Below are 25310 nucleotides of genomic sequence, written 5' to 3'. Positions count from 1 at the left end.
AAAGTGAATTCTACATATGTACTTTTGAACACCTTATAAACGAGTGCCAAGTTCATGCATATCAGAATTTTTACCAATCTTTGGGGGCACCTGGTGGCTCAGTGAGTTAAGCATCTGCCTTTAGTTCTGGTCATGACCTCAGGGTCCTGGGATGGAGCCCCATGCTGGGCTCTCTACTCAGTGGGGAGCCTGCTTCTCCCTCTCCTGCTGCTGCTCCCCTTGTTGTGCTCTTTCTCTCTCAAATAGATCTTAAAAAAAAAATTTTTTTTTCTAATAATCTTTTACCACACAGTAAAGGTGACTTGTGAAAATGAACTACTTAAGAGAAATGGGTTGGTTCTCTAAAGCTTAGGAATAGATTTCTGTATTTTAATTGGTTTTATAATCAATTAAAATCCCAAAAATACACTGCATATTTATTAAGTATCTTAAATAGTTTACACTAAACAAAATTTGCCTATCACATATGGCAAGGGGTTAAAGAGCAAGAATATATAAAGAACTCCTACAATTCAACAACAAAAAGATCTGATTAGAAAATGGGCAAAAAAATATTTCTCCAAAGACATACAAATGGCCAATAAGTACATGAAAAGATGCTCTACATCACTAATCATTAGAAAACTGCAAATCAAAACTAAAATGAGATACCTTCTCATGCCCATTAGGACGGACACTATCAAAAATAGGAAAAACAGCAAGTGTTAGTATATGGAGAAACTGGAACCCTTGTGTACTGGTAAATGAAATACTAACTTCAAATAGTTTGTTCTTATAATGTGGTAAACGCTAGTAAAAAACAAAAGAACCTTTTCTCTCTCTTTTTTTAAAGATTTTTTTTAAGAGAGAGATTTTATTCATTTATTTGACAGAAATCACAAGTAGGCAGAGAGGCAGGCAGAGAGAGAGAAGCGTAAGCAGGCTCCTGCTTAGCAGAGAGCCCGATGCAAAGCTCAATCCAAGGACCCTGAGACCATGACCTGAGCCGAAGGCAGAGACTTAATCCACTGAGCCATCCAGGTGCCCCACTTTTTAAAAAGATTTTATTCGAGAGAGAGAGAGAGTGCATGTGCACATGTAGGGGAGGGGCAGAGGGAGAGGGAGAGAGAGAATCCCAAGCAGACTCCATGCTGTGTAGAGCTTGATGTAGGGCTCAATCCCACAACCCCGAGATCATGACCTGAACCAAAAACAAGAGTCAGACACTCAACCAACTGCACCACCCAGGTGCCCCCAAAACAACCTTTTCTGACTACAAATGTTATTTATCCCTTTGTGGAAAATTTAGGAAAAACAAAAAAAAAGAATAATAAATTAAAATATACTGCCAAAAGATAACTATCAAAATGACAAACTACCTCTTTATTCTGCAAAGACGAAGAGATAATAAATCTTTTTAACAAAGCTGAGATGATACTAGGTAAACAGGTCTATATTGCCTTTTCACTTAATGTTATATGCATTTTCCTCAACATTAAAAATCCTCAGTTGCATGATATTCCATGGTAATGAGTATACCAGGCATAATTTACTTTACCATTCTTCTACTGTTATACATCTGGGCTCTTTCCAATTTGCAGTTATTTAAAATTCTCAATTAAAAATGAACAGTTTGTAATTAACACTATTTTTCAGTGAAATCATACCTTTACAGAATCACAAACTTTCTTCACAGAAAAAAGTACCATATTTATAGGTTATATATCATCTTCAAAGATGTTTTACAGAAGTATTAGCTTAAGGGGTCTAAATGTGAAAATGAGAAATTATAACTATGATAAATCACATATTGCACATATATCAAATAAAATTTTAGATTAACTTAAATGATAAAGAAGCTAAAAGTGAAATATCTATTTAAAAAATTACTGACAAAAGATATGGAAGCAACCCAAGTGTCCATCCATAAATGGATGGGATAAAGCAAATGTACCATAAGTGCGCGCGTGCGCGCGCACACACACACACACACACACACACACACACACAGAGAAGAATATTACTCGACCAGAAAAAAAGAGTGAAATCTTCCCATCTGCAACAACATGGATGAATCTAGAGAGGGCAGGATGCTATGTGAAGTCAGTCAGAGACAACAAATACCATATGATTTCACTCATATGTAGAATATAGTAAAGGAAACAAAGAAAAAAGAGACCAAAAAAACCCCCAGACTCTTAAATATAGAGAACTGGTGGTTGCCAGCGGCAAGGTGGGGAGGGGAATGGGTGAAATAGGTGAGGAAGATTAAGAGAACACTTATTGTGGTGAGCTGAATAATGTAGAGAATTGCTGAATCATTCTAAGGTACATCTGAAACTAATATAACACTGTATGTTAATTATATTTAAATTTTTAAAAAATTACTGGCAAAAAGTTGGCCAATTCTACTATTTGCAGTAGAGTTTTATACATCATGCACATGCAATAATAGAACTGGGTATGAGGAAGTCATGCTGGGAATATAGGAAAAAGTGAAAATATGGCCTAGTTATTGAGCAATTCAAGGATACAGGTTTGCTATCTATTGCTATCAATGTGTGGGATCAATAAATTCCGGCACAAGTCTAAATTAAGTACAGTGAATCATGTTTTTAAGAAATTCTCCCACTCAGAAAGGTCGTACACATGACTTAGTATCACTCCAATGTTGATAAGGAAAATTCAGGTCACAGATAAGAACCAAAGTCCCCCAAACCATTTAACAGGATACTCAGGAGATGCCAGGGATATTAACTATTAAGTAGCACATGTAACACAATACTGACATCTGGTAAGTCAAAGAATGTCAAACTTCACAAACAGCCTTTTACACTCAGTAATTCTTACTGACTGTCTTATTAAAACACAGTTATGACATGCTGGTAATTCTAACCAAAATATATTAGTCAATGACATCTTTTCTTCTGAAAAATGCTGTGTGGAAGTGTTCTTTTCCTTATACTGAGTGGCTTAAAACTGAGTGATTTGACTGAAGAGACAGAATAATTAAATGTAACGTATAACCCTTGATTGGCTCCCAGAGTAAAAAGTGAAATAAAAACCTACAATGAAGGACATTAGTAGAGCAATATCAACATCAAATATTTCTAGAAAAAATAAGTAGTTTGGAACAGATTTTTGAGTGTTTCACAATATTGTACTTATAGATAATCTAGGGAGATTAAAGAACCACAAAATCACAAGAGGAAATATTACTGTATAATATTTAATACCAAGTAAGCATATTTTTAATATAAAATAAATCCAAAATTACAGAGTATCAAAGTACTCTGAAGCACTTCAAATCTTATTTGAAACCAAGCCTCTTTAGAAAAAGTACAAAACAAAAAACTTGTGTTTTTTTCTAATTTGATTCTGTATGTATATTATATATCTAGAAAGTAGACTTACTTTTAGGGGTATTCTGGACCAAGTGATAATCACATAGGCTTACCTTAACTCTTTGTAGGAAAATTGTAAACTTAGAGAAAATCTCCTTTAGCAGATCAAACCACTGAGGAAAATTCAACATTCTCATCTGATCTGCAAGCCTAGAGAAAAAAAAAAAAATCAAACAAAAATAATGGCTGTCTTTGGGTAGCTAGGAGTTTATTCTCAGAAGATAGTTCTATACTTGAGATATAGGAATTTCTCTATTTAAGTTGAGAAAATTTCATGGGGAAGAAAATTAAAAATAACTGCCTCTCCATGTCCATAGGGCTTTTAACAGAATCCCAATAACTTAAGTTTTCTGACTACTAGAGACTCTTGCACTGTTACAGTTGTTTTAACTAATTCTGAAACAGAGTTTTCACTAAGTAATGGTGTGGAAATTAAAACTCCTCAATCCTTATTCTAGGAGTTTGGCCCAGAGAAGTTTCATAGTTCTCAACATTGCTACTCATATCTTGGGCCAGTTAATAAAGTTTAGGTATCTATATGAAATAAAATCCATAGTTTTAAAATGTCACTACTCTTCTCAAAATGAAAGAACAGGAATTTCAAAGGTCAAAACAAAAAATTATAGATAAGCATGAGACAATGCAAAATCATGTATTCAAATTTCTCAAAGCCAATTAGAAGCTGGGTTTTAATTTTATAGCTAAATAATTTAAACTTAACACTACTATTCCTCTGAGATAGATTATCTTCAATTTCCCTCCTTCATAACCACACTGTATCCTCTCCATCCTCTCTCTGCCCTGGGAGGCTGACCTGCAGGGCTTGGCCAATGAGAAGCCCTGACAAAAGACTAGAAGGAGCAAAGGTACTGACAGCTCCATCTCCCTTCCTAAGAGGTTGTCTCAGGATGATTGCCTCCTGCACTGAAGATCACCTCAACTACCACAGATCTTTTTTTTCTTTTTTTCCCCAACTACTAAGTTGTCCTCCTAAATCCTACTAACTGTTCTCATCCCTTATCCCTTAAAGGTTCTGCACTGTCATTTGTGATTTTCCCACTCTGCGCATACCTTAGTAAATAATTCCTTAACTAAAGCCTCTTTAGATTATTCTAATGTATCATCTTTACCCTGATAACCCCCAACCTAGTATTTATACTTACTTCATAACACCATCTGTGTCAATTTCTTCTATTTGTGAAACTTTATTAATCACACACTGCAAAATTTAAGAAAAAAAATTTGATTAATCTCTTTAGAATTCTAAGTACAACATGGCTCATTTGTATATTAAACATGATCTCAATGAAAAAAAAAATGACCTCAGTGAAGTGAAGTGACCATCACTTCACCGACTTCTCTCGCATCTCATATACACCTTAAAGTGTATTAAAAAACATATATCCATAATCTATTAAATACTATTTCAGGGTATGCTTGAACGGTATTAATTAAAATCACCTACTATTTAAAACTATTCAAAACCATACACCAAACAAACAAAACAACACCCAGAACTGTAATTCTTAGGAACAAGGTATAAGCCCCATATTAAAATTCCTAAAGAAATTCATTTGGGGGTTATGTTTTCTGCAGTATACACAACAGTTTAACTTTTAAAAAATGCTTAGACTTCAGGAGAATCCTAGGAATTACAACAAGCAATCCTGTAACAATTTGTTTCAAAGTACTACATCCAGGAAAACTACACAAATTATGTTCATAGCTCAGCAAATTTTTACAAAGGAGTACACTTGTGTAGTGAGAACTCAGATCATGAAATTAAACACAGCCAGTAAGCCCCTCTCATGCTCCCTCCTAATCACTACTTCCTCCCAAAAGATACTACTACTTTGATTTCTAATACCTCAGAGTAGTTCTATGTTCAAATTTTACAAAAGTGTAATCATATAGTGTATACCCCTTTGTGGTCTGGTTTCTTTGGTTCTACGTCATGTATGTGATATTCACCCATGTTGCTTCATGTGATTACTTCATTCTCATTACTGTATAGTATTCAGTCATATAAATATACTATAATCCTATTAACTCTTCTACTGATGACAGAATTTGTGTTAAAAAAAAAAAGAATTTGTTTTTTTCTAGTTTTTTATTACCAATAGTGCTGCCAGAAAATTCTGTGCTGTCTTTGGTAAACTTATGCATGCATTTCTGTTGGGTAAATACCTAGGAACAGAACTGCTGAATCATAATATATGCATATATTTAGTGCTTCTAGCTATTGTCAACAATTTTTGAAAATTGTAACAATTTTAAAATAAAGTGTTTTAGTCAGTGTTTGAAAGATGTAAAAGATGGGGTGATTATAATCTTTTTTTGGCTTGTTTTATTTAAACATTAAAAACTCAGAAATGTACATTCAACCTAATGATGATGATCAGTTAAGCCTAATAAATATATTTAAATTAAAATTGTTCTTTTTCATAATTAGAAAAACTGAAGTTTTGTTAATGATACATGAGTAAAAAGGCAAAACAAAGATGAGGAAAGACTGAAAAAAAAACACAGATTCTAGTTTACAATTATCATTTCTGAGATAAGGATAAGAGGAAATAAGCATTTAACTACTGATGGTGAGGGTATACTTGATAAATTCTTTTTAGAAAGCAATTCAGTTCTGTCAAATAATTTAAAAGTACTTTTCACTCTGACCAATAATTCCCCTTCTAGGAATTAGCTATAAGAAAATCATCTTAACTATGGAAAAACCACACAAAACTTTAAACCAAAGATGTGTGTCACAGTATTCTACAATACCAAACTGAAAACAGCTTGAATATTCAAGAGAGGAAGGCATAATATAATGTTGATGGAATTTTATATAACCATCAAAAATGATCTTTCTGAAGAGCTTATATGAGAAAATTCTTCTTATGATTCTAACTGAAATATATGTACAATTCAAAATCATATATACAGTATGATAGCAACAAAGAAAAACATCAGTAACAATTTACACTTAGAAACAGTCTTCTCTTTTTTTTAACTTAGAAATATCCTTATAGTGATAATCTTTCAGCTGGTAAGACTATTTTTTCTTCTATTTTTTCCGTATTTTGAGTTTTTAAATAAATAAGAAAATGTTACTATTATAACTGTATATATTATCACTAGGATCATGTAAAAATAAACAGTAAAAGTCTAGACCAAAATACATCAAATAAAAATATATAATTTGTATAATTACCTGTTTAATGATATTCTTTGCTGTAATAATCATTTCTTCACTATAGATTTCTAAAAAATTAAGTTTTCTTTGTCTTAAAAGTCCAAATACAAGAGATACAAGTCTTTCCTATTAAAATAAAAACATGGAATTTCACAGTTTAAATATAAAATAATCTCACTCAGAAGTAGAAATATGCAATATCAAGGGTTTTATTATTTGATCCTCAGACCTCTACCCTGCATATGGTATTTTCTAGAAGCCTAAAAAAACTCTTTCACAGAAATCTTATCATCAGATTACTGGAGTCACTAGTTTAAAACAGGTCAGTTCTAATGCACTACAGTGATCAAATGCAGCTGGTTTGGGGGCAAAACAATATAGGTACATTCTGGCCTAGTTTCAAACAAGTAGGTAGAAAGTATCCTTCTCAAAACCTGATGACCTATAAATACTCCATGAGTCCTGTGATTTTTAGTTAGTTGGTCAAGAAGACTAAAATGATGACCGGACTATTTGTGGGGGATTAACTATGAACACATACAAAAATCTCTTTAATAGGCTTCTATCAGGGCTTCTGGATTCTTTACTAGTTCTTGGCAATAATCAGCATTGAAAAGTCAGCAGAAAGGGGAAGCCTGGATATGTAAGACCTCATTTTAAATCCAATTTCTTTTTTTTTTTTAATTTTTAAGATTTTATTTATTTATTTGACAGACAGAGATCACAAGTAGGCAGAGAGGCAGGCAGAGAGGGAGAGGGAGAAGCAGGCTCCCCGTGGGGCAGAGAGCCTGATGCGGGGCTTGATCCCAGGACCCTGAGATCACGACCTGAACCGAAGGCAGAGGTTTTAACCCAACTGAGCCACCCCTAAATCCAATTTCTAATTAAGGTATAAAATTACCTTATTCTCTAATTTCACAGGATAATGAACAATTATGGTGCTTGCTAAAGTCACATAAAGTGAAGGACTTCATTGAAGTCTGAGCTTGAAACTTAAGATAATTTTGCTGACTATAATCAAGAAGAATGTGTTTGGGCGCCTGGGTGGCTCAGTGGGTTAAGCCGCTGCCTTCGGCTCAGGTCATGATCTCAGGGTCCTGGGATCAAGTCCTGCATCGGGCTCTCTGCTCAGCGGCAAGCCTGCTTCCCTCTCTCTCTCTCTGCCTGCCTCTCTGTCTACTTGTGATCTCTCTCTGTCAAATAAATAAATAAAATCTTTAAAAAAAAAAAAAAGAAGAAGAATGTGTTATAAACTAAGATTACTAGAAGTTAACAGTAAGCAATGTCATCAATTTCATCCAGAGTTCAAAGCACATACCTCTTCTAAAATTTGACAATCATCTTCCAGTGGTCTGTTTAAGTCACTGTGAGAATAAGTAGAAAATTCTGCAATCATCATTTTATCTATCAGTTTTTCTAATTCACAAAGTTGTGATCCCAAATGCCTACAAAGGAAGAGGAAAATGTGACATATATTCATTAAAAACCCAATTCACTCCACCATCAAGGAAACTAGTTGGAAAAACTCTTCTAACTGAGAGTATTTGTGCAATAATGTGATATCTGAGTAAAATGGAATCTTTTAACTTAACAAAAATAACTGCGATAGTTTCACATCATCTCCCAAATCCTTTTTTTTCTTTACGTGTTGAACCTCCAAACACTTAAATGTATCATAGAGAACATGGCTCCAGAAATTTCATGACTGCTTTTTTGTCTGCTTTTCACAGACAAACTATTCATATATTCTAAAGTCCTTTCCTAATTAACCATTTATGGAATAGCAATGTCAGTAGCTCCCCAGCCATTCATTTATTCCACAAATACAAGTGTCTACTATGGCCCTATTGGGGTAGATATAAATACTTGAGGACTATTCGGACAGACTGACTCAATTTAATCTCTGTTATGAACAGTGTGAGTTACTGTGCAATTTCCCTCAGGTCATTATATTGAAAGTCATCAGAACACTAGATTGAAAATATAAAAATACTAAGCAACAGTCTATTCTTGGAACTTTTTCCTCATAAAATGTAATATTCCTTTTTAATCTACCTCTAATATTTACAGATCTTAGTAGGACTGGAGTAAGAAGGCCTCTAATCAAATGGGCAAAGTTGTGGGGGTGGTAAAGGCAAATATTACTAATGGAATTTGGAACACTCTCCCTAGAGAAAGCATGCAATATCCAAAGGACAAGAAGGATCCCATGCAGTCCCCGCTCTGGAGGGCCCTCAGGATCATTACCTTCATGTATGAAGGGATCTTCACCATATAATCTAATAGCTTCATAAAAACAATGGGTAATCTAGTTGGTCCAAAGTATTTCAAAAATTAAGTAAAATAGGCCAATGAGAAATATGTTTATACATTATAAAAATTTTTTTAAAGCTCTACTTATGGTACAATTTCAAAACATGTATATTTAAATGTCTAAATTTAAATTTTATCTTAAATTTAGACATTATTGAATAAAAAGCATTTAAAGATACATATACTCTGTTAACTTGAAAAACAAATGTCAGAAACTGTCTTTAGTAAGACCAGATGCAGCACATTTTTTTTTAAAAACTAGTTTAAACCATATGACCTTTTAGACAGATCCATTGTTCTTATATAAACAGCATATGGTAAGCAGTATAGTGATAATTTTGAAAAACATCTGATAAGTGAAGTAACATAAATTTGCATTTTGCAATATAAAAATTGTATTTCTTACAGCTAATTAGAAGACTAATAAGATTCTCATAAATGGCACCAACATCTTACAATAAGCTAATTTCGAACACATTAGTATAAACTAAAACATTGCCATAAGGGAAATTTGGCAGTGTCTAGCAAAATTACATAGGCAATTAACCTTTGACCTAGGAATCTCACTTCTCAGCATCTGTATCAAAGACACACTCATAAAAATACAAAAAGAACACACATTCATTGTAGCACTGTTCATAACCCTAAGGGAATAGAAACCACACAAATGTTGACCAATGGAAGCTAGTTACCGATCCTGTAACAGACACTATATACTTTTAAAAGAATTGAAGAATACCAATTAATATACTATATACTGCTATGGAGCAGTTTTTCAATCTTTTTTTTTCATTGTTGCCCCCCAGAAGTCCTTTTAGATATTTTTATTCCTAATCACCCCATACATATACTTAATATCACAGATAGAGTGTATATCTGTTTATGTACCTTGGCCCTTTGGAGGGCCACAAGCCATTATAACATCCAATTTTTTTCACCCTTCAAGAACCAATTCTTGCCTCCTTGCAGTGACAGCTGCCACTTAGAAGGCAGACTACAGAGTGATCCCCAGGTGTACTGTAAAGATGAAAATAGCAAGGAAGAGAAAAGTAATACAGTATACTAATGCTTATCTAAGATTAGGGACAGAGAGAGAGATGGCTGGATGGATGACAGATAAATATAAATTAAAACTTTTTAAAATGGTGACTTATAGAGTAGGTAGGAAGGAAGGAACCAGAGAGAAATTAAATTTCTTTGACCATCCTTTGTTTTAGAAATTTGACTTTGGAACCACATAACTACTTAACATAGTTCTAACACAACATTATATTTAAAAACTTCGACCCTTAAATATCAAGAGCAAATGAACCAAAGAACTTAATAGCACATCAAGTTAGCAGCAAATGCATATAAAGAAGAATTATTTCAAGTGATTTTAAAACATAGAAATTTATTCACTTATTCCACAAGGATATAGCTTAAGAAAAAGGAGAGAAAGAACTCCTCCGTGTTTGTAGCAATAATACTGTTAGTTCTGAGAGCATTCTATGTATATTGTGGGATAAAGCAAATGAGTAATTATGTTTTAATGTCCTTTGGAGCCACAGTTTTCAGCCCGTATACATATATAAGATTAATGAAGTAAAAACTTTATGGTCCTGAATTTAAATTGGAAATACCAATATGAACTCACATTTTTTCTTTAAAAAGGAAGCCTATTTTCTAGCTCTTTCCACTACAAAGGCCTAGAGATAATGACCAATACAACACCAAGGAACACATCTGGTACCCAGATTGTAGTTTTTAAATACCATTTCCTACTAAAAGAAACTAGTGCTCCTTAGAAAAATGGTGGATTACAAGTCTGGGACAGAAAAAGAATATGAACATCTAATCATAACACAAAGTAAGAAAACTACCAATCAAAAGCTCCTGGAATCATGTAAAATACCACAAAAATGAACCTGAGCCTACAAAAGAGAATAATCTGAACGCTGACAAAAATAAAAATAGCAAAAAAACTTACTTCAAATATATGTAAATTCGTGTTTATAAAAATATACCTTTTAAAAATCATCAGTTACCTTTGGAAGATGCTAGATTTTCAATTCATTAATTTTAAAACTGCCAAGTTAAAAAAAAGGAATCTAAAACATCATCCTGCCTCTCCTTGTAAGAGCTGTCCTTAAGTGTTACCAAATTGTTATGGACAAATATAACTTTACAGAAATATTCCAATTTCATAAATGATTAAGTTTAGAATTAGAATATCATTATTACATGTAACCCATAATGAGATAATAAATCTAGGCAATGTTCATCAAATGGCTGCTAATATCATAAAAAGAGAGACAACCAGATATATGCCCTTTTTTTTGGGATTTGGAATCTGATCTTTTACTTAAATTTAAATGCCTAGTGAAATGTTACAATAATATCATCTCTTTTGCTGAAATAAAAATAAGTATTTATCTTTTTTTATTAGTTTCAAAGTAGAATTTAGTGACTCATCATATAACACCGTCTGCTCATTACATCAAGTGTCCCCTTAATGCCCATCACCCAATTAATACCGCCCCCCACCAACCTCCTCTAGATACATGCCTCTTGACTGAAATACACACCATGACTTATTAGGTGCTCCTGCCAAAAAGTAAACCTTAAATCTAATCAAGTCTTTAATTCTAACTACCAGTTTATAGAAAATAGAGGCAAAGAAAAACGTGCTTAAACATGGAGATGCAGCTGCCAAAATCTAGACTGTGAAAAGCTTTGTAAGATAAATAACTCAATTTTTCTTTAAAAATTTTATTTATTATTAATTTGACAGACAGAGATCACAAGTAGGCAGAAAGGCAGGCAGAGAAGAAGGGAAGCAGGCTTCCTGCTGAGCAGAGAGCCTGATGCCGATGCCCAATGCCGATGCCCGGCTGGATCCCAGGACCCTGGGATCATGACCTGAGCCGAAGGCAGAGGCTTTAACACACTGAGCCACCCAGGCGCCCCATAACTCAATTTCTTGAAAGGGAGAAAATGAGAATGAGGAAGTATATATCAAAAGACGTTGATATATATCAACCCCCCCAAAAAAAAAAATAGAAAGAAGTATCAACCAATCACAATGTATAGGTATTATTTGGATCCTGATTTCAATAAACACATTATAAAAAAAGAAACTTGAGACAAGAAAATTTGATTAGCTTTTTAAAAATATGAATATTATCTTTTAAAATATCTTTATCTTTCAAATATACATAATGAAATATTTGCCAAAGAAGCAGAATGATGTTTGGATTTGTTTCAAAATGAACTAGGAGTAGGGGGTATAGAAAAGACAAAGCTGGCCATGAGTTGGTAACTCACAGGTGATACTCAAATTTACCCTGCTTCATATAGCTCTCTTCACGTAATTTCCTGTTTCTGTGTATGTTTGAACTTTCAGTAAGTTTTTTAAAAAGCACCAACAAAGTAGGATATAAAGCTACATAAAACTTTAATGTTGCTTAGTTCTCAGCTGATTATTATGAAGATCTTAGGTTCCTTTTCAATGCAGACTAAAGGTTAACACTCAGGTATATGCTACCTTCAGGTATGAATAGTCTGCAACAAATCCCAACAAAGAATTATGGTGGGCAATCTAGATGACAGTATCTTACTGATGTCTGAGCATCAGAATAATAAATAAAGATTTGTCTAAACAAATTCTTAAACAAAATTTCCAGAATTATAATGTTCTACAAGATTCACCTATTTATATTAATTTTAAGTCTTGGTGATTTTGGCAATAGCTGCAATAATAATGGCCTGCACATTATTAACCATATCAAAAATATTTAACAAACAAAAATGTGCTAAGTTTAAAATTATGTATACTAATAATCACATACTGTAATTTAGAGTGATAAAAGAAATCTACTGAAACAACAAGTAACTAAAATACCACATTCTGAAAAAGTATTTAGATTCACATATCTAGCTACATAAATTAGGACAATTCCAATACTTTCTACTTTGATATGTCTCAATGTGTACGTTAATTCAGACCTTCTAGTAAGTTGTATGTTCACTACAACAATCTGTGCTGCTTTTATCAGAGAAACTTATGTATCAATTAACTGTACTATAATACTAGCTTCATCAAATAGCAGCACATCTGCTTTTTGGCTTCATCCCAGAGCATGCAATGTGGATGTTTCCTTATATACTGTTCTGAAGATCTAAATTATGGAAGATTATACCAGGATCGAAGAATATGTTACTTTTTTATAACTTCCAATAATAAAAATCCCTTAAATGGAATCCCAAGGTGACCTCTGATGAGTGAAACCATGTAATAAGTTGGAAGTTATAATTAACTCTGTTTCCCGCCTTTTCTCCCCCACCCTCCCAAAAAAAGAAAAAAGTCTTATTATGACTAGAAAACAAACTAGTTTCATTAATTGTTATCAACTACCATGGTAAGCCCTGGCTCAATGGACATATAACTCAACTGCAAACTTATAACTCAACTGCCCACAATTTAACATCTACAGCACAATAAAATCAGCATTGATATACAGATTTTTTTGAGATCCTATATATCCTCAATCAAATATATTAAAAAGCATACATAGCTCTCAGGTCAGATGAGAGCTGGGTTGAATCTCAACTCAACTGTTTTATAACTTGCTGTATGACTTGGAGCAAGTATCTAAGAATTTCTATGCTTCAGTTTCCTTATCTATTAAAATAAGAATAAGACTACTTATCTTATAGAGGTTTTTGGGGGGTGGAGGGAGCCAAATAACATGGAAAGTACTTTGCACAGTACCTGGTACAGACTACCATTCAAAAAGTGCTCTTAGGTTTTACAGTGGTGGTGGTTGTAGAATAATGATGGTAGTAAATAGTAAGGAAAAAAAATTAACAATGATGAAAACTGAAAGAGTTTCTACATAAACCATTATAATAAGAAAGCAAAGAACATTATCTCCCTGAATTTCAAAGCAACTGCAGATTTTCTATTTCAAAATCTGCAAGATAAGATTCAGATATCTATTAGGCCCACAATAAAACTTCTGTATCAAACCTGCATTTGAATGTCCTTATCTCAACATCACAAGATAATGTGTAATTGGGTCTCTTGTCTACTTATAAGCATCAGTGATGATAACTGTGTTCGTAGTTATTAAAATGATTATGCCCAACTCAGGGTTCGATCCCAGGATGCTGGGATCATGACCTGAGCTGAAGGCAGACGCTTAACTGACTGCCCCACCAACCTGCCCCCAATCTTTCATTTATTTCTCAGCGCTGTCCTATACAGAGGATAAAAGCACTCTATAGAATCAGCTCCCAATACTTACCAACATTCATGACATTATACAGTGAAAGACCAGTGAAAGTGACAAAATTAGTATTTATTTAAAAATACCTTCCAGGGTGCCTGGGTGGCTTAGTCAGTTAAGCATTGGACTCTCGGTTTCAGCGCAGGTCATGATCTCAGGGTCCTGAGACTGAGCCCCATGTAGGGCTCTGCACTCACTGCAGAGTCTGTTTATCCCTCTCCCTCCTCTTCTGACCCCAATAAATAAAATCTTTTAAAAAAATAAAAATAAGGGCCACTGGGTAGTTCAGTCGGTTAAGCCTGTCTTCGGGTTAGATCATGCATGATCCCAAGGTCCTGGTATAGAATCCTGCCTCAGGCTCCCTGCTCAGCTGGGGGTCTGCTTCTCTCCCTCTGTCCCTCTCCCACCACCACCACTCATGTTCTCTCTCAAAGAAAATATTTTTAAAAAAATAAAAATAAAAAATAAAAATACATTCCATTCAGACATTCAAAAATCAGAAATATTTACAATTTCAGAGGTAAAAGGGAAACTAAAAATCATTTTGTCCATGCTAGGAAACCAAAGTAGGCTTTAAAAACTATGATCCACCCAAAAATTATTGTAAAATTTTAGGTACAGGTATGTTTTTATGGAAAGAAGATCTAATCAACACCTTTCAATAGATTTTCAAAGAGGCTTGTGACTCAAACGTTTTCTGTAGACATCCAAGTCTAGATTAGGCTCCTCCCCTGAAGTTCAGCTCCCTAACAATCTATACAGTCGTCATCATACAGTATTGCACTGTAGGATGACAACTCAGTCATTTCTGTCTCCTTCATTCTGCCAAATAAATCGTGAAAATGCTCTCTGCTTTGTTCATGGCAATATTCCCAGTAATCTGCCTGGTGTCTGACATGTAAAGGTAATCAGTAACCATGTCTTCAATGAATCAATCAATCAATCAATCATTTATGTCATTAAATTTGAGCCACCTTTTAAAAAATGCATTCTAAATATTCCAATTACCTATCCTTAGTCAATAAGAATTTATAACTCAGTTAAACTGATTCTGAAGCTAACTTTTCCAGACTATATTAAGTATCTATTAAATTACAGAATACATCTTCCATACAACTTCTTTACAGTCACTTAGTAATGTCAGGTTTGGATGGGTTTTCCAGCAGAGGGACTTCTACAAGGACACTGCAAGCCTGCTTAATGGAATGAAATTTTGATTGCCTGTATATGGTTTATCTACAAATTAAACATTTTGACATCATCTCACATGAAATAACTAAAATCATAAGGTTAAAAATATTTTCAAAATGTAAGAATGCAGGAAAAACTGGGTCTTTTCCATCACAATATGGAATTTTTTGCAATGTGATAAACACTGCTAGTTAGAAATTAATTTTAATAATTAGGAAATAATTATATTATATATAAATACGTAACACATTATTAATAAATAAGTTATTTATTATTTATCATTATTAAATAACTATTTAATAATTATATAGGAAATTATATAGGAAATAATTATATTATATATAAATATGTAACACATTATTAATATTTATTATTTATTATTATTAAATAACTATTTAATAATTATCAAATTTAAAACCTATTCAAGAACTTTTAAAACGAACTTAATTTTAGATATTCCTTCCTGCACCTTGATCTTCTAACTTGACACAAAACTATTTCAACATTTTCAAAATGTTATTTTCAAAGTTATGACTGGCCTTTCATTAGTACCATCTATCAAAAATATAATTTTGTTTCTCCATTCAAATGTTTCTGTAAATACTGGTGCTTACAGTTTTCGTTTCACTAAGACTAAAATATCACAATGATAACATTACTAAACAGATCAATCTGGAAGAAGAAATATTCATGTAACTTACATGCATTTACACTTCCTCAGCTAACATTACACACGAAAATTTATCCTTTCAGAACTGCTAACATTATCTCTAAACCCTTACTTAAAGGACATACCGGAAGCTGTGAATGCCCTGAAGCTCCTGCTGTAGAACCTCCTGTGTTGTTGCTATTAAGTCCAAAGCTCCAACAAACTCAGAAGTGGATAACAACACCTGCACTGTAGGCTGAGTCTGGTGTACAGTGGCCATTAACTTGAGTTTATTGTACACTTTAACACAACTGTTTCTGGTAAGTGCCAGTCTTAAAATGTGTAGTGATCCTTCACACATTACTTTATCAATCTGTGCAATCTTATCTCGAAGCATCTTTACAGCCTGGGAAGTTTTCTTGAGGTAGTCCTGCAATTCGTGTTGAGAGGTCATTGCATGAAAAAATGCTTCGGAACGTAGAGAGATCTGGTGAGCAATGTTTACTTCCACAATATCCAGATAATGGCTCAGCTTAAGAAAGAAGAAAAAAAAAATCACAGAGTATTATAAGATTACCTTCTTTGACTATCCAAATACTTTCTGAAAATGATATAATTTTAAATTTTATTTTAAAATCCTATTGTATAAACAATTTTAAATCCTATTGTATGAACTATTTTATTATGGGATTCTTGATATTGGGCATAATAAAATGGAAGGGAGATCAAAGATGAAAGGTAACAACCCAAAGATTAATAAATGTAAGACAAAAGAGTAGAAGTAGCCAATTTACCTTCTTTCTCTGCTCCTACTACTGCCCTCCAAACACCAACTACTTTCTAGAAAGTAAGAGTACCCTACAGTCATCTGAGATTATAATGTAGTTTCAGAAGTTCTCAGATCTGAGACAGAATGATCTCCTTAACCCCCACACCATCACACATCACTCATCTGACTAGAAGTTTATTATAGTTACCATTTATTGACTCCTTCTTTCTATGTACCAGGCAGTCGTATTTTATATATATAATTTTCTAGTTTTAACAATCTTAGAATACAGGTATTAGTATTCTTATTTTACAGATGAGGAAACTGAGGCTCAGAGACATTAAATAATTTGAATAAGATCATATGGCTAGTAAGTGGGAAAACTAAAATTTGACCCTAAGCCTGTCTGACTGAAAAACTGAAGCTCTTTCTACCATACCACTCTGCCTCAAAAGAATCTGACAGATTCATGATCCAGTCACAAATTATGGAAAATACTAGAATTCACTGGGATTTTGTTCAAGGCTGCTTATTTTGCATTTCAAAAATTATTCTTTAACCAATTTGTAAAACTCAGTATATATTTGTAAATAAACACACACACACATACAATTTTTAAAATTCCAATATATTGGAAATTTATTTCTGATATATTTTCCCCTTAAAAGCTTGACAAATGCCTTAAAAGAGTTCATATATATTTTATTTATTCATATATATTTTATTTGTAACACAAGCAAGATTAATTCCTAGAGCAACATATATTAAAAATACTTTCTAATTTCAAATATGGACTCCTAAAGCTTGAGTTGCCTTTTCTTCCTTTCTAATTGCATATGCCTTTTTTGGCTACATTATCTTTCCATTTCTCTCCCACTTTTTAAACTTTTAGATTCTTCAACCTATAGCTCAAACTTTGGGCATTATCTCTCAACATCTCAGGAGAATTCAGTGTTAAAGGGTTAATGCACTTTCAACATTTAGGACTCATAAGATTAGAAGAGATTATTTGGTCACTAAGACTATTTTCTTCAAACCATGCAGGATAACACATATCTTCAACAAGGCTCCTTCAGTAATCTATTATAATATACAAAAGGTTACAAACAAGATTTTTTCCATGGTTTAAATCTCTTGAGATTATACCCTTTTGGTATTGTTTTTTTCATCTTCAACATGGTTTGTTCACTTACTTACCCAAAAAGCAATATGGGGAGAAAGGTACTTGGGTACCTTGTAAGCTAAAGTGGACTCAATTTTCAGAATAGGAAATTTGAGAATGTAACTCCTTCAGGACACTGCTATTGAAAATATAGTTTATATGCTGCTGCCAGTCTGTTAACTATTTAACAGGTCCATGATAAAATAAGGTATTTGCTGGAAAGTAAATCAACTACTTCACTAAGCCCACTGTATTGTTTTTTCATAGAAAGACTTTCTTAATTAAGGAAGTAGTGCAACGATTTACATTCTAGTGCAAGCTCCTTATTTCATCATAGACCAGGACTTTCGGTAGCACTAGAGAAGGATACAAATCAACTAATCCTCTTTGTAGCATCCCCTCTCTTTAAAACTCACAAGATAAAAACAGCTGTTTATCAATCACAGAGTGAGTTTGAAAAATGTTCTCTTGGAATTATTTCTTCCATTCCTTTTCTAAGAGAGTAGAATAAGGACCCAGATGTAAACATAACAAACCTGATTCTGCAACTTAACAAAAAACCAAATTGCAATCCTTTAATTAAACATTTAACATGAAAAGACTTTCATTTGAACTTCAAAAATTTCTGCAAGTTATCAATATTCCTTTGATCCATTCTTTTCAAAAGCATAATATTTTCAGGGCGCCTGGGTGGCTTAGTGGGGTAAAGCCTCTGCCTTTGGCTCAGGTCATGATCTCAGGTCCTGGGATCAAGCCCTGCATCGGGCTCTCTGCTCAGCAAGGAGCCTGCTTCCCTCTCTCTTTCTGCCTGCCTCTCTGCCTGCTTATGAACTCTCTCTCTGTCAAATAAATAAATAAAATCTTTTTTTAAAAAAAGCATAATATTTTCATAATTCATTTCCTAGAACAATTTTTAGTCTTCCTAAAAGTATTTAGGAAAGATTAGTATTTAGGATCTTTTTTTTAAAAGATTTCACTTACTTATTTGACAGAGAGAGAGATCACAAGTAGGCAGAGAGGCAAGGCGGTGGGGTGGGGGGGTGGGGGGAGTTAGGGGAGCAGGATCCCCGCCGAACAGAGCCCGATGCAGCGCTCAATCTCAGGACCCTGAGATCAGGACCTGAGCCGAAAGCAGAGGCCCAATGCACTGAGCCACCCAGGCGCCCCTAGGATGAGATTTTTATTGGCTTTTGTTATTTTTCTCTTTTAAAGTATTATTTTAACAGGGTATATATTGGAATGTGAAAAAGCAATCTGCGAGTAGGTCTGTGCCCCTAAACCCATAATTTTAATCAGATTTATGAATTTGTTCTTACTCAAGGAAAACCTTTATAGGTAAAAATGTTGCCGAAGGAAAAATTACTTCATTTTTATTTTCAACTATGGAAAAGGAATATTCAAAGATTCTTTCCCTACATTTCTTCTCCTCTTCTCCCCAAACTAGTTTTTTCTTCAGTTACTCATTTATTGAACAGTCTTCCTGAGACAAGTTTTCATTGAACAGTCTTCCTGAGACAAGTTTTCAGACTGCCAAGAGATGTCACTAGCCTGAAACAAAATGCTTTCTTCTCAGTTTAAAACCAGTTTTAGAAAAGCTCTAAACTGCTGAGAAAGAACAGGAATAAAACATCTTTACTTCCTATTCTAGTTTTAAAAGATTCTTGATATGTGAGTTAAGATATGTTTAAAACTCTGTAACACGTTGACTTCTCAACATATTACAAAATATTGTAAAAGTTTTTAAAAACTGCTGAAAAGGTTAAGCTTTGCAAAGCTAAAAATACAGGATTATTATTTTCAATGCAATTTTTTAAAGATTATTTATTTATTTGACAGATAGAGATCACAAGTAGGCAGAGAGGCAAGCAGAGAGAGAGGGGGAAGCAGGCTCCCTGCTGAGCAGAGAGCCCAATGCCGATGCCCAGCTGGATCCCAGGACTCTGGGATCACAACCTGAGATGAAGGCAGAGGCTTTAACCCTGAGCCACCCAGTTGGGTGCTCAAAAATTGCACCCTTTAATGCAATTTTTAATACAATACTGTATATTTTAACTATCATATTTTGCTCCAAAATAATCATCCCTACAATGTGGAAATAAGGAAAAATGGTACCACAGCAAAAGTTGATTTTCCATACTTCAAATTATATATATTGTTTGGGAAAATTGAAATTCCATCGACTGCTATTTTAGATTAAAAAGCACTCCAATAATTAGCTTCTTTTTCACCAGTACAACTTGTTTTCCACTGAATCAAATGCTCTTATTTTATCAGTTAGATTTGAAGGCAGTAACAAAAAATATGAAAAAATTAAAAGAAATTTAAAAATTAAAAGAAATAGCCCTTAATAAATAACTAATTCAGAAACCACACAAAAGGTACCACTTAACCTGAATAAGTTTTCTACAGGGAAAAAAGTAAAAATGAAATTACCTTTTCTTGTAGCAACTTTGAGGAAGCTGCATCGCGATTTCCTTTTCCACCAGCAGTATTAAAATGAGACCATGGTAAAACTGAATTAAAAGTTAAGGAATCGTCCAAGGCAAAATCTGGTTTCATAAAAATCTATTAAAAAATGTATTTTCCTCATTAGATAAACATTTTTTAATATCCATTATCCCTTCAAACATTATAAGGACCATTAAAGAATTATTAACTTGGATCTGAAGTATAAACAGCAAAAGTAATACATTGATTTATAAAAAAATCTATATAAAAAATGTATAGTGTTTCATCAAGCTAAAAATACTCATGAAAAATAGAAAAATGTATTTTGTCTTTACCAATGGAGGCGATCATTCCATTATTATGTAATCAAATTCACTAATGCAGTCCCACCAGGCACACACCAAAGGGAGATATCCTACTTATACCAAAATTTCTGTATTATTTCCCACTGAAGTGGTTTTTAAAAAATGCCAAGTATCAAGTTCTCTATATTTATATTTCTACTTTCTCCTGCTTAAAATGCTTTCAAAATTATTTTTGTAGATTAGACATATACTGAATTTTAAAACCAGAACAAATTCAATTTTATGAAAAGATCATTCTTTTTCCTTTACATACCATATCCATCTGGGCACTAAGTCCTACGCATTATATTTTCTACATAACACTTGAATGCTCTCTCTCTTCTATGTCTATAGCATTTTATTAGTGCAACTCTTCATCATCACTGGATTATAGTAAATGGCTATTTACTCAAATCCTTCCTCAATCTATCCCCTATAATGCTGTCAGATATACTTTTAAAATGCAAGTATCACTGAATTAACTTCTCTGTTTAAATCTCTCAATGGAGTCCCATGATCTAAGGACCAAACTCTTTAGAAGGGCATCAAAGGCACTTCATTTTTTTTTTTTTAAGATTTTATTTATTTATCTGACAGAAAGATAAGAGCACAAGCAGGCAGAGAGGCAGGCAAAAGAAGAGGAGAAGCAGGCTCTCCAGCTGAGTAGACAGTCAGATGCAGGGCTCGATTCTAGAACCCCGGGACCATGACCTGAGCAGAAGGCAGACACTCAACCAACTGAGCCACCCAGGTATCCCAAAGGCCCTTCATTTTCTTTGAACTCCATCATCAATTTGTATTTTGCCACTCCCACTATTTACAAGTTACATTCTAACAATACTCAACTTCCATACCCTCTTGTGCTTAACTATCTTTGTACATGCTTTCTGCCTAGAATGCCTTCCTGTCTATTTTCCTGGAGAACACAACCAAATCAAAAGGGCAAACGTTATCTCTGTATGAACACTTACCCCATCTCTGAACACATTAGTCACCCTATCTCTGAACATAAGTATGTATACCACATATATTTATGTATCTCGTACTTCACAAAAATTATTTATTAAATATATGTATCACCTCCTAGAGATCATACATCCCTATAAGACTGGATTTATAGCTAATTAATCTTTGTATCTCCAGTACCTAGCATAATGCCTGAAACATGGTTTAACTTAATTTCTATGCTCTACTTTACCTATAATTATACCATTTTACCTATATCCAAAAATTAGTATAAAGTGATAGGGAAAATCTAAGTAGCGACATGAGTGTATTTCTTAGTCCCTGCTTTAGTATAATTAAAAGTACTGATTAATTCAATAAATATTTACTAACGATGTAATTTGTATGCTAGGCACTAAGGTAGAAACAATGATAAATTATTATATAGGTCCTAATCCCAAGGATCTTTAGTCCAATGGATGTGGTAAAATATACACATAAATATCTTATAAGAAGAGTGACAAACTCCTTTAAAAGGAAGGCACAGGTCTATATAAAATACTAGGAAATGCAGCAAAGGGGCCAATTATCTTCAGCTGGGAAGAGATGTATTCATGTAAAGTTGCCATTTAAGTAAGAGAATATAAAGAAAGGATTGGGGCGCCTGGGGGGCTCAGTGGGTTAAAGCCTCTGCCTTCGGCTCAGGTCATGATCTCAGGGTCCTGGGATCGAGCCCCACATCGGGCTCTCTGCTCAGCGGGGAGCCTGCTTCCCCCTCTCTCTGCCTGCCTCTCTGCTTACTTGAGATCTCTGTCAAATAAATAAAATCTTTAAAAAAAAAAAAAAAAAGAAAGAAAGAAAGAAAGGATTAGATATGGGGAGTTGAGGGAAAAGTCTTCCAGACTAAAGTAACAATGCAAGTAAAGAACAGAGTCAGCAAAAACTGAACTAAAGAATGTGTAAAGATTAGTAAGCAAAAGTTGAGTGTGACTATGATGGAAATGAATAATCAAGGGCCTTAAATGATAGAGTTTGAATTTTATTTTATAGGAATCAAACAACTTTAAAAATGACTGCCTTTTTGCTTCTGTCTGTTGTCTTCTCTGTGTCATCTCACTTTAGAGAGCAATTATCATCGATCTTTGAGAATCTAATTAATGCAATGGACTCTTTCCCCAGAGCAGAGCAGGGGAAGAAAACATCTACAACACATCTCTTTAAAATTTTCACACAAAGGACACATCTCTTAATAATCTGAGGGGGTAGTAACATCAATAAAGTTTTTTTTCAGAATGGAGAGACTTAAACATATTTGTAGATTTCAGTAATAAAGAAGAACTTGATGATGGCCAAAGAAAGAAGAAAAGTGATGCACAAAGTCCCAGAACAGGCAAACTGGTTAAGGTGTAAAAAACCCAAATGAAAGCTTCTGATATGGTAAAATTAACAATATTAGAGATAATAAAAAATTAAAAATATTGAAAATTTTTCTCATTTATAAGCTTTGTTACCTTAGGTACTTGCTCCAGATCTGTCCTGGATTTATCTATGAAAAAAAGGAAAAGAGAAAATATGATTTTTAACTTGTTTTCATTTTATTCTATAAAATATATTTTGACCAGATTCTGTACTATATCACAATTAAGTAAACACTTAAATTCCCTCAACAGACATCAAGCACTTCCTATAAGCCTAGCAGTAAATAACACACTGAAAAAATTCTATGTTTCAAATAATTTTAATCAATTGTATGAGAGCAAGAAAGCTAAATATATTTCAAGTCTTTTTTAAATGTACATAGAGAGCTTGATGCTATCTTATTAAGTTTGGTGAAATTATGTTTGGCATATAGTTTTTAAAAATAAATTAAATTCTGGGACGCCTGGGTGGCTCAGTCGGTTAAGCGTCTGCCTTCAGCTCAGGTCATGATCCCACAGTCCTGGGATCCAGCCCTGCACTTCTCCCTCTGCCTGCTGCTCCCCCCACTTATGCTCTCTCTGTGTCAAATAAAGAAATAAAAACTTTAAAAAAAAAATTGCATTCTAATATAGGAATATTGCTTTTATTGTTCAAAATACTCACCATCCCACCCAGAATTTCTTATGAAAGATTTTAATAACATATTAAGATATTAATACCCTATTAATATTCTTGTTAGACATCTTAGTTTATATCTATAAACCTGCAAATGAACCTACTTTACCTTCATCTCACCAACTAAATCTCAGAGGATGTCCCCTCCTTTCCAAAACTAACCTTCCTGGGTCAGACTCTATACCCTCTGGTCTCCTCTCTGAGCATGCTTCGTCAAATATCCTGCCTCTTTCCACACTTCAACCTCTTCCCTTCTAATAGTTCTTTCTCTCTGCATATATATATGCTCCATTCTCTCTCATTAAAACAAAACAACAAAGATAAAGTTAAAACCCAGCCTGGACCAGGCTGACACAAGGGAAGCCCTCCAGTACAATATTTAAGGAAGCATTCACTCTCAGGTTTGCATATGCATCTCCTGCCTCACCTAGTGTTGACCATACAAAAATATCCTTATACTCTGTTCTCTCTAGTCAATACGCTTTACCTCAAATCCTCAAGTCATATCCACACCGACAGTCTCCATTTCTTTGTCTGGTACTCACTCCTTAATATATAGTACTGTTTTCTATAACCACCACTTCTAAGTCTGAATGCCCTCTGTATGAAATCCTAAATTGTGAAATCCACAGAAACTTCTCAGTGTGCAAACTGATCATTACCATTACCAACAACTGCCTGACCACCAAAACTTGTGCTTCAATAACTCTCTCAAATGTTTAAATTCCTCTCCATCTTCATTATAACTATTATTGGGGCCACATGATTTCTCACTTGTATTACTGCAATAGCCTCCAACTGTCTCTTTGCCTCCCATTTATCAACACCCTTAAATTTATTTTCCACAACTCTTTTCAAAATGAAATGTATAATCATAAATCTGATGTCTGGTTAAAAATATTCTGAGGCTCTGGACTGCTTTTAGAAAAGAAAAATTCCTTAGTATGGCATAGAAGGCTCTTCATGATCTGACTCCCCTGCCTACTTCTTCAGCCTCACTTCTTAACTCCCAGTAGAGCCAATATACTGAACTCTTATAGTTCTTTGAACATGCTCTGTTCTCTCTTGACTCTGTTGCTTTGCATCCACTGTTCCTTCTTCGTGGAAGGCCTTTCCCCACATAAACCTCTTCAGCAGCTAGTTTAAAACACAGGCAATCATTAATTCTGTAAGTTTTCTAAGGCTTAGCAAATTAGGAGCTCTATACCAACCTACCATGCTGAACTTACTGCTTGATATACAGTGCTGCAATTGTTGGCTTACTTATTTAACCCTACTGAGAAGACTATCAGCTTCTTGAAGACAAGTGCTCTTTGTTATTCAACTATTTTTAAGGAACAAGCAAAATACCAAACACCCAGATGTTTAAATAAATATTTGTTGAAATGAAGGATAACACTAAAATGAAACCCATTGTTTTTCTCTTAGAAGCTTTTGGAAAAATTATGATAATAGGCTATAAAAATTCCACTAAAAATAAGGATTATAGGTAGAACAGCCATCAAGGTCCCCAAATTAAGATTTTGTTTGTTGATATTTATGCTACGCTACA

The 25310-nt window shown here is 33.8% G+C and overlaps 1 protein-coding gene across 6 annotated transcripts in view; it reads right to left on the bottom strand.

Annotated features, from left to right (window-relative positions):
• Positions 1-25310, bottom strand: part of VPS54 (VPS54 subunit of GARP complex) — a 104275-nt gene that overhangs the window by 39977 nt on the left and 38988 nt on the right. For all 6 annotated transcript variants that reach the window (XR_006815032.1, XM_045978748.1, XM_045978751.1 and 3 more), the window contains 7 exons: positions 23176-23210; positions 20361-20492; positions 16143-16528; positions 7892-8018; positions 6592-6699; positions 4547-4602; positions 3437-3533 (listed from right to left, as the gene is read on the bottom strand). Coding sequence is in view for 5 of the 6 variants with exons in the window: in XM_045978748.1 (XP_045834704.1) it covers positions 3437-3533; positions 4547-4602; positions 6592-6699; positions 7892-8018; positions 16143-16528; positions 20361-20492; positions 23176-23210 (941 nt within the window). In the remaining variant the exon portion in view is untranslated. The remainder of the gene's footprint in view (positions 1-3436; positions 3534-4546; positions 4603-6591; positions 6700-7891; positions 8019-16142; positions 16529-20360; positions 20493-23175; positions 23211-25310) is intronic.

Source organism: Meles meles, chromosome 15 (assembly GCF_922984935.1).
Source record: "Meles meles chromosome 15, mMelMel3.1 paternal haplotype, whole genome shotgun sequence".
Lineage (NCBI taxonomy): Eukaryota > Metazoa > Chordata > Mammalia > Carnivora > Mustelidae > Meles > Meles meles.
Note: the sequence above shows the minus strand (reverse complement) of the source record. Positions and strands in the feature narration are given on the sequence as shown.